The sequence below is a fragment of the Neodiprion lecontei genome, chromosome 4, assembly GCF_021901455.1.
Source record: "Neodiprion lecontei isolate iyNeoLeco1 chromosome 4, iyNeoLeco1.1, whole genome shotgun sequence".
In the NCBI taxonomy this organism is placed as follows: Eukaryota; Metazoa; Arthropoda; class Insecta; order Hymenoptera; family Diprionidae; genus Neodiprion; species Neodiprion lecontei.
This window is the reverse complement of record NC_060263.1, coordinates 28,260,729-28,270,966: the sequence shown is the minus strand read 5'-3', so window position 1 is coordinate 28,270,966 and position 10,238 is coordinate 28,260,729. Positions and strand designations below refer to the sequence as shown.

General features: G+C 35.7%; 2 protein-coding genes across 2 annotated transcripts; both read left to right on the top strand.

Annotated features, from left to right (window-relative positions):
• The first annotated feature begins 132 nt into the window (after positions 1-132).
• On the top strand, positions 133-836 carry LOC107222829 (cytochrome c oxidase assembly protein COX20, mitochondrial). Its single transcript, XM_015662344.2, has one exon. It carries the CDS (start codon positions 309-311, stop codon positions 642-644), a length of 336 nt encoding a protein of 111 aa, XP_015517830.1. The 5' UTR covers positions 133-308; the 3' UTR covers positions 645-836.
• Positions 837-1,161: 325 nt separating this feature from the next.
• LOC107222828 (protein suppressor of forked) lies at positions 1,162-9,930 on the top strand. The gene is made up of 13 exons (XM_015662343.2): positions 1,162-1,503; positions 1,826-2,017; positions 2,248-2,280; positions 5,498-5,595; positions 5,750-5,903; positions 5,977-6,210; positions 6,295-6,678; positions 6,806-7,052; positions 7,161-7,230; positions 7,576-7,672; positions 7,772-8,030; positions 8,139-8,273; positions 8,390-9,930. Exons 1-13 carry the CDS (start codon positions 1,480-1,482, stop codon positions 8,602-8,604), a joined length of 2,142 nt encoding a protein of 713 aa, XP_015517829.1. The 5' UTR covers positions 1,162-1,479; the 3' UTR covers positions 8,605-9,930.
• Positions 9,931-10,238: the final 308 nt, after the last annotated feature.

The following is a 10,238-nucleotide window of genomic DNA, read 5'->3' as shown; positions in this document are numbered from 1 at the left end:
TAAAATTACCGTCACATATGCTAAACTGGAAAAAACAGTCTTCTGGATCAAATTTAGGCGCGCTTGCTGCTACTATTTGTCGTTGACTGAAGACTCTTCAGTCAACGTATTTGTCAAAGCTGGGGTGGCGCTATTTATCGGTCGTATTTCCGCGCGGCGCAAGACAGTGTGATTCGCATCATACAGAGGCCTCTAGTCTAGTCGAGGTTACGTAAAACTTAACTTGCCGTCGCTGCAACGCTTTTCGGCCTCTGTCAAGTAACATAAATCCAATATATTTTGAGAATATATAACGTACTCCGCATGCGATGGACGAAGAAGACGATCACAAGCCGCTGATGTTATTCGGGAGAGACGTTACAAGGATTCCATGCTTCAGAAATAGTTTCCTATCCGGAATAACCTGCAGTATTGTCGGCGGCTTAGGTACGTTCATGTTTACCAGCAAACCGAAACTCGCCTCGCACATCGGCATGGCCACCTTCGTCGGCTCGACATGGAGTTACTGGGTTTATTGCCGGTATACGTGGTCCAAACAACAGATCGAGGTGGCTAGACTGCAGGAGCTCATCGAACAGCACGCTACCTACGCAGGGACGCCGAAGGAGAAGGAAATTGACAGATTGCCTCTGGTGGATGCGTGAAAGTTTTGACAATGTAGAACAATGAATAGTTGATTATTTATAGTCATCATTATCGTTATTTTTTTATAGGTTATACAGTGTGATAATAGCATGTTAACAGAGAACGAAACATCGTTGTTTTCACCTCCACATTTCTTTAATTAAAACGTATTTTAAACTGAGGAAAATACCCAATACACGATCTATCACTTACACCCCAGAATAATTGAATTTCAAACTTTCCTGTTCTTGTGACGATTTATAATATTCTTCTTGGCTTGGTGATTATTATTCAAGTCTATGGTCTATTTTTCAAAGATAATTGAGACCGTATGTCCGGTATTTTCGGCTCAGGCTATGAACGGTACAGGTAAAGAGAAATGAGAAATCACGTGAATGGGAATGGTGCTCGTCAGAGTCATAAGCATGGTCATAAGCAATAAGGGTCATAATTTGATTGGCGCTTAGCAATCAGGGTTCAATGTGATTGGCGCTTTGTGGAACTTTTGCTGCAGCAATGCCATCTTAATTTACGTCTACTGCACGGACACTTTGTACAGAGAGAACCTCTTTGTATATCCCTCGTATACATGGTATATGCTTTGGTACAGGCTGCCTGTTTTATCGGCAAGTCACGAGCAGATTCAGAATAACCGGAAGAGGTCGCGCTTCTGTGTGGTTTCGAAGGGTCGAGTTGCATCGTACTTGTATCGAATCAAGTAGTGGATAAATAGTTGAATAGTGCGTAGTGGGTACCGACGCGGGGTTTGGATAATCTTAGGAAATAACAATTTATTTCCTACGTTATTTTTCAGAGATATACGTGTAGGATACCAGGCCACTGATCCTAAGAATCATGTCTGGAGAAAAAACTGAATTTGTACGTATGAATTATTGTACCGGCAAACTGCTGATTTTTGTCTGCAACATAACCTAATCCCAAACCTAACCTTACCTCGCCTAATTTCACTTCTTAGATCGGAATGCCCGACTTATTTATCGAGTTGACGGATTACCGAAAAACTGTAGCTTTTTCCTATTCTTTTTTGTTTCTGTTGCTGATATTAGTCTTTATTGAACTAGAATACGATTCTAGTTTATTCTTTAAACTGTGTTTCTTCCCACATTACAGTTTAGAAATTCTCATTTCGTATGACAAAAACTTCAACAAAAACATGTAAGACAAGTTTAAATGATTGCAGGATTGGGGAAACGAAAAACTACAACGGGCTCAGAAAACTGTCGAAGAATCGCCGTACGACTTAGAAGCATGGAGTATATTGATTAGGGAGGCTCAAAACAGACCGATCACCGAAGTGAGATCCGTATTTGAAAAACTTGTCAACGTGTTCCCATCAGCTGGTCGTTACTGGAAAATATACATTGAGCAAGAGGTAATCGTAGCTGTCATTTACACCTGTCAAAATATAGGCAGTAAAATTGTGCACGACGTAACGTTGAATTATGGCAAACCCTTATTCATCCTCATAGCTGATAGTCATCGTATGTATTAATGGATTTGTTTTCACATAAAATACAGCGTTTATAGGCTAGTAGTAGTTCGTTGTCAAATAATATTTACGACTTGTCATTGTATAATTGTATGATATGTACTTGGTTTCAGATGAAAATGCGCAACTTTGAGAAGGTGGAAAAGGTATGTTCACAATATTTGTCTGGATTACCAACTTGATTCTGAATAATTTGTGTTGTGGTAGTTTCATGTTGGTTTTCACTTGTTATATAATATATACATGTATGTACATGTTGTTCAGTTAAAAAGTTTAAAAATGTCTACAGAAATATTCATAACCAAAAATTCGGGTGAAGTATGAATTTTTTTCATTTCACTATTACTGAGAAGGTATGCTAAATTGTTAGGTTCTGTATTGAATACAATATCTAAATTTTCCTCGCTTCGACAATATTATGATTAACAATGATGTGTTTGTGATTGGGCAAATAAAATATTTTCAAATATCGGAGTTTTATTTATATATCAACCAGTGAACAAAATCTTAAATACACAGGGTTTTCATAAAGGTTTCTCGGTATATATTTTTAGCAAAGTAAACCAGAGTTCAATAAACCAGTTGCTACAATAAATTGATTCAGGTGGTTTTTCTTGCATAGTTAATAATATATCAAAGTAATTATAAATTCACATTATTATGAAAAACGGTATCATTTATTTTAGGTTCAAAAGAAGTTGTTAAACCGTTATCACTCTTTAAATATAAACCTTCGGAAAGTAATAAATATTGAAAGAATATCCGTCTAATTTCACGTAGCAAATTTGATTTTGAGTATTCAGAACTTTTTCGAGTATCCTGTTACAATTGTAAACAATTATTTTCATCTTTGGTGTCACAGGGAAAGCTTGATATCTTGCTCCACCTCCATTTATGATCTGGACCGCGTTATCGCATTTATGGGAATTCTTTGGCAGCGTGAATCTGATTTGCAATAACAATTGGTACATAGTATTTATATTGGCTGAAATAAATAAAGGCCATGCTTATGCGTTGAACAGATCTAAGATTTCGCCACCTTCGAACATCCAAACGAATCTGTGTCTTCGAGGTATTTCACAATTTACCATTTCTGATAATATTCAATCTTCAATGCTTCGTGTGCAGCAAGATGTCGAGTTTTTACCGTATGTTTTCTTTCCTGGGTTAAAGTGATAACAAAATATCAACATTGAGTAAATTTGAGGCACATATGCAGCTCGACTGGTTTATCACAGGTTTCCATGTACTTAGTTTCTCAGGGTTAAATGGTCATTTTAATCCTGTGACGGAGCACATTCTATGCATGCCTGAATGCCTGTTGCTGTCTGCCGAGTGTGATGAGTTATATTATGATTGGTGAGAGATAGGTGTATGTGAAGCGAATAATTAAATACTTATAAAGTCGTAATTATTGAATATCAATGCCGGGACATATGTAGTCATGCATTTAACTGAACAACCCTTTGCATAGGAATACAGATGATTTGCTGTCAGTATAAATGGTATTTTAATCCGTCATAACAAGATACTATCATTTTATGTGATGCTGAGCACTTTACATGATACATGTGAGGTGAATAAAAAAAAATTTATTTCACCACAAACAAGCAATAACTTATTTCATTGATAAATTACTGCTGTGTTCAAACAATCGGGAGGTCAGTTTTGTCGGTAAACTCAAAGTTTTGCATGCCCCAGTTTTAGATTAATTGACGCGAATCCCAAGTATTAGAAAAAATTTTACATGTATCGACAAAGGTGACTTTCTGAATGTAACAGCCTTATATTCCTTCCTGCTACATATTCTTGGGTCTCGATTAGGTCACAGGTTGAAATTATCAACTGTACTTCTGGTAGAATAAAGTCAAAAGGTAAAAATGAAAATTTAGCTTGTACTCTAATCTTCCAAAATTCATAGATCACTGCAATTCTTTTGTTGTGTAACTGCCTCGTACAATATTCACCCTATTTTGACTTATTTCAAGTAAATAATTATTTTCGTAAACTGATATGTTGTAGTTTCAGCGCAATAAATGAATAAGCTTTGAATACAGTGAAACTTTGAAGAGATAAATAAAAGAGCGTAAATACAAAATGAAGAATCTTTTTAGTCTGTCCAATCCTTCTTTTATTTTGATACTCAACATATTATTCGTGGAGTAAACATGCGCATTTTACGTCAATATTACTAGTATCAGATAAATTCAATTCTGTGACCTATTCGGTTAATAAAAGCACACTTGTGCATCGGGATTTCCTTTGACAAACTGTTATTACAAATATTACAATACCTTTCCTTGGCACATCTACTTGATGCAGTTTTATTGCGTACATATCAATGCGTCAAGTATTTGTAGAGAATAAATAGAGGTAGCGTGAAGTGACCAATTGCTATTTTCTAGACTTTTCAATTGTTAGTATTTCATACGACTAACTTGTACAGAAATTGTATATATTCTGCCATACTTTTTGTCTCACTTCATTATCTTTTGAACTATCTCTGTGAATATTTCCTCATCCATAGAAATGTCAAAATTAATAAAGCCTTTGCGGGGATTGTGTTATACAGTTTGAACAGTTCCCAAAATTAACAAATTTATTTCATCCATGATGAATTATTTTTTGTCAATATATTATTTAAAAGCATCTTTATTTCTTGCTATGACAAGCCCATGGTTTTATTTCATAACGCCAAAAACCGGTGTCACTTCATGCTGCTTCGCCTTGTCTTCATTTTCTTCGAATGTTTTGGGATCATTTATTTCTCGATCCCATATAGTTTAAGGTAAAGAAAAAGTATCATCCCCACGTTTGCACTCAATAAATGAATTTTTTATTTTGTGGGGTTCATTTTCTCCTATCACCCATTCAATTTTTTTCTATCACACGAACAACTTGGTTTCATTCTTATTACCGATGCATTGCAGACCGAATATGTATATGTATCTCTTCGCCTCGGTGTAGATCGTGAAAAACATGCACGCATAGTCCGTCTGTAATGTGTTAAGTGAATAATGATCAATCTTAATGAAAGAATAAAATATAAATAATAAGTAATGAATGAAATGATGTATTGTTCAACCCACAATTTATCGTTCACTCAATAGAGTGGACCACTGTTATGGAAATATGTACAGTAAGGAAATTTATGTTTATTGTTAATGTTACACATTCCTTGATTTCAATATTGTACAATTAATTGTGCTAGACAGAGTTTGCCCTTATTGGTAAGTAAGGTAGTGGATAAATGTACAATTCAGTTTCAGATTCTTCTGTGACTACCATGTAATAGATACCATTCGTTCAGTAATTTATTAAACACGAATATTACATTTCATGTTGTACGATTTGTTTCAACAGCTCTTCCAAAGATGTCTTATGAAAATCTTAAATATTGAGTTGTGGAAACTCTACCTTTCTTACGTCAAAGAAACAAAAGCAAGCCTTGCTTCGTACAAGTAAGAATAAACAGTTTTATGCATGATACTCCTCGCTTTTATTACACTAGATTTAAGATAGTTCTTTCAATTATCAACTGGATGTAATTAACTATTTTATTACATAGCATATAAAAACCTCGAATATATTGTAACAAAAATTAAAATTTTAAAGGGAGAAAATGGCACAGGCGTATGATTTTGCATTGGATAAAATTGGCATGGATATCCATTCTTACAGTATTTGGAACGATTATGTCACCTTTTTGAAAAGTGTTGAAGCTGTCGGTTCTTACGCGGAAAATCAAAAGATTAGTGCTGTGCGAAAGGTAACTTTGATTGTTTTATCCGCACATATTAATACTACGTTAGATTATAATATGAAGTATCGCTCCCTTATAGGTATATCAACGCGGTGTTATAAATCCAATGATTAATATGGAACAGTTATGGAAAGATTATATGGCATTTGAACAAAACATCAATCCCATAATTGCTGAAAAAATGGCTATTGAAAGGTCTAGAGACTACATGAATGCGAGACGAGTGGCTAAGGAGCTGGAAGCAGTAACAAGGGGCTTAAATAGAAGTGCCCCTAGTGTTCCACCAACGGGTCACTCTGAAGAAGTTAAACAGGTAGAGGAATTCAGACATTGTGTAACGATTATACAATCATAACATACCGGTATTAAGTATTGTCCAATTTTTTTCAATGTCTAGGTTGAATTGTGGAAAAAGTACATTGCCTGGGAGCGCAGCAATCCATTGCGAACAGAGGATACGTCGCTTGTTGCTCGCCGTGTGATGTTTGCGATTGAGCAGTGCCTTCTCTGTCTTGGGCATCATCCTGCGGTCTGGCATCAAGCTGCACACTTTTTAGAGCTGAGCTCAAAGATACTAACTGAGAAGGGTGATGTGAATGCAGCGAAAAATCTGAGCGACGAGGCTGCAACAATGTTCGAAAGAGCGACAAATACCTTACTTTCGAAAAATATGCTGCTTTATTTTGCTCATGCTGATTTTGAAGAAGGACGAGTCAAGTATGAAAAAGTCCATCAAATCTATCAGAAGTTCCTAGATATCCCAGACATCGATCCCACTTTGGTTAGTCTTGCTTATTGCACTACTAGAGATTGCAATGAAAAATATACATAAATGTTTTGTCGGTGGAGCTTGCTGATGTTTGTTACGTTAATTTCCTTTACAATGAATCATTTATATTTTTCCACAGGCGTACGTCCAATACATGAAATTTGCAAGACGTGCTGAAGGGATCAAATCAGCCAGGATAGTTTTCAAAAGAGCTAGAGAAGATGCTAGATGTGCACATCAGGTTTACGTTGCCGCCGCGTTGATGGAATACTACTGCACCAAAGACAAAAATATAGCTTTTAGAATCTTTGAATTAGGCCTAAAAAAATTCAGCGATAATCCTGAATACATCTTGTGCTACATAGATTATCTCTCTCATTTAAATGGTAAGATCAGCATCATATCGCAAGAGTATAAAAAATGAATCCTAAATTGTAAACCATCTGTACTTATTTCATTTAAATTTGAATATAACATTTGATATTACCTTGCAGAGGACAATAATACGAGAGTACTTTTTGAGAGGGTATTATCGTCAGGTAGTTTAGAGCCAGAAAAATCTGTGTAAGTAGCAGTGTCAATACACGAACAACTAGTTTAATTTAGTACATTTCTAATGTAAATGCAGAGACGATTTAATTACGATTTTGACTAATATGCTGCAGAGCTAAAACCTAATCAATGTAAAACTAAAGTTGTACAGTTATACTTACATTTTATGCTTCTGTGGAAAATTATTTGAAGAAAACTTCTGCCGTTTACGTTTACAGCACTCGTAGTTGTACATAGAAGTTTCTGCTTTGAGTTTCGTTTACAATGGTGTATGAAACTTCGTAAATGTTGGTTTACTTGTTGAAAGACTGCAATTCTGAATGTAGTGTAAATTTATAAAGTATCGTGTTTTTACAGTGATATTTGGAATAGATTTCTCGAGTTTGAATCTAACATTGGTGACTTGGCCAGTATCGTAAAAGTTGAAAAGCGGCGAAGTGCAGTATTAGAAAAGGTCAGTACCTAATGTAAGTTTTACAGCCTATAAATGACCGTCAAGATATTCAAGTATAAGGAATACTTGCTAACTCGATGATATTACTTTGCTTACTAGATAAAAGAATTTGAAGGTAAGGAGACTGCTCAGCTGGTTGACAGGTACAAGTTCCTCAATCTCTATCCTTGTACACCGATAGAATTGAAATCTATCGGTTACATGGAGGTGTCCAACGTAGTAAGGAATAATTCTGGCATAACACCTAGGGTAACCGACCCTGAAGAGTCCATGGCATCTCTGCCAAGACCAGATTTGTCACAAATGATACCTTATAAACCAAAAGTAAACGCCCTGGCGGGTGAACATCCAGTACCAGGTAAGATTAGGTATCAGTAATTGTACGGTGTATTATATCGAGACTGTATCAGATTTGGATTGTTGGTGAGTTAACATTTTCAACGAGAATTGAATTATTTGTTTTCAGGCGGTACTTTCCCGTTACCTCCAGCTGCTGCTCAACTATGTACAATGCTTCCGCCGCCTGGATGCTTCCGAGGACCATTTGTTGCAGTCGATTTGCTTGTCGACGTTTTCAGTAGAATCCAATTACCGGAGCATGGTGAGTGCCGAAGCCTTGGTTGATGTGTTTATGAAATTTAGTGAAGCAATCTCGCTAATTTGGTAAGCGTTACATTTTAGATGCACAAATATTCAGATGAATTTGTCTCATTTCAGCTCCACTTCCTGTAGCAGACAATGGATGCGATACCAAGCTTTTTGATCTTGCAAAGTCTGTGCACTGGATAGTCGATGAGAGTAACGACGGTACACAGATTGGATCGAAACGTCGGAGAACTCGTTTGGGTGGTGATGATAGCGAAGATGACGATCTGCCGCCTCCACCAGCGAATGATATTTATCGCCAAAGACAGCAAAAGCGAGTGAAATGAGTAGAAGTAATTTGGTAAATATTCTATGAATTATACTAGGATATGATCTCTGAACAACCGTGATCAATTGAGAGCGAGACAAGTATCGATGATTGACGAAGCACAAGCTTGAATGTCAGACATTCATATTTTTTACAAATATACGTAGAATTTCGATCCAACAACTATACTGAAGTGACTGTAATGTTCAATTGCTGTTTTATTAAGAAAACGTCATTGAAAAAAACATTTCTACACGGTTTTATACTAAATACATAAGTAGCTGGACTGACACAATGTATAAAGTCATTGAATTTCTCAATATGATTTATTATTTTTGAAATCATCGAATCCAATGGCCATCTATCAGGTTCATTTATTTTAAATTACCTATTTCTTTTCAATCTTCAAGTTCGAAGAAAAAACTGTTTATTAACCATTCATCATCTCGATTGTTGACAATTTATCTATTTTTTCCAGTTCTTGCATATTTAAGTTGTTGTTCCAACAGACAATGAAAACATTCCAAATGGCTCCTCATTGCCTGATGGCTGGTTGTATAGTTTTAGTTCTCACAAATTGTTCGTGGTTTATTCAAAACAGACTCCGTACTAGAATTTTCGATCATAAATTAAGCATAAATTACGCATACGTTCGCTTTATGCCTTCTGATTTGTAAACCTGATTTATCAATAAGCTTAGATCGTAAAAACTTGTGAAGTTTTCTAGATTTAGAATTCTTTGTCTACTCCGGGCGTGTTGTACCATATTATTTCAACCTCATTTTTTCAGGGTACAGCTAAAGATATTTAAAATACTTCGAAAATTCTGACAGAATCAGTTTCATCGGAGAATTTTGTTGGTTTCGCAATGGACGTGAATCTATTATGGTTCCACAGATAGACTTTAAACAATCAAGTGGTGGCCCACTTGACGATAGGCATATACGTGTAATGAAAGGAATATGTATTTAATCTCGCTTACTGGGTATATCAAATCATACAGTGGGTAGCATTATCGCGTAATGATATGTCGTTGATTATACATAATGTGAATTCGCAAGATAACTCATGTTTTCGTGAGTATTACATTATACATTGAAAAAAATAGAAACTCTAATGTGCTTATCGAATGCACTGTATACCAGTAGTGCACAAAAAAGAAATTCCACGTTTCCTGGAATCGAACAGCGAGATCACTGTATATACTTTTTTTTTAAGAATTAGAGTTAAACTCTACCAAACTCGGATTACGCGGTCTCCTTAAGTTTCATAAACGTTGTAATTTAGTTATACATTTATATTGATAATATCTACAATATTCACTACAAATAAAAAAACTTTAATTAATAATCTCATACGATCTAATGATCAAGTTGTCCCTTAAAATCTCCTTGAGTTTATTGTTGAGAACAATCGGCTCAACTTTTCTGCACATCATCCATTAAAGTGGCAAGTCGTGTTTAACTGGTACGGGTCGTTCTTTCGTGTTAGATAAAGCCAAGAATAGTCCGCGAATATTTGCGAAATGAGTATAAAATAGCTACTGAAGAAACGGTTCGTTTCGCCAGCGGCGTAGCTTGAAATGCAAATTGTTTTACATCCTTCTTTATGGTCCGTTAGCCAGACCCTTTGAGACAGTTACCTAATCCTTCC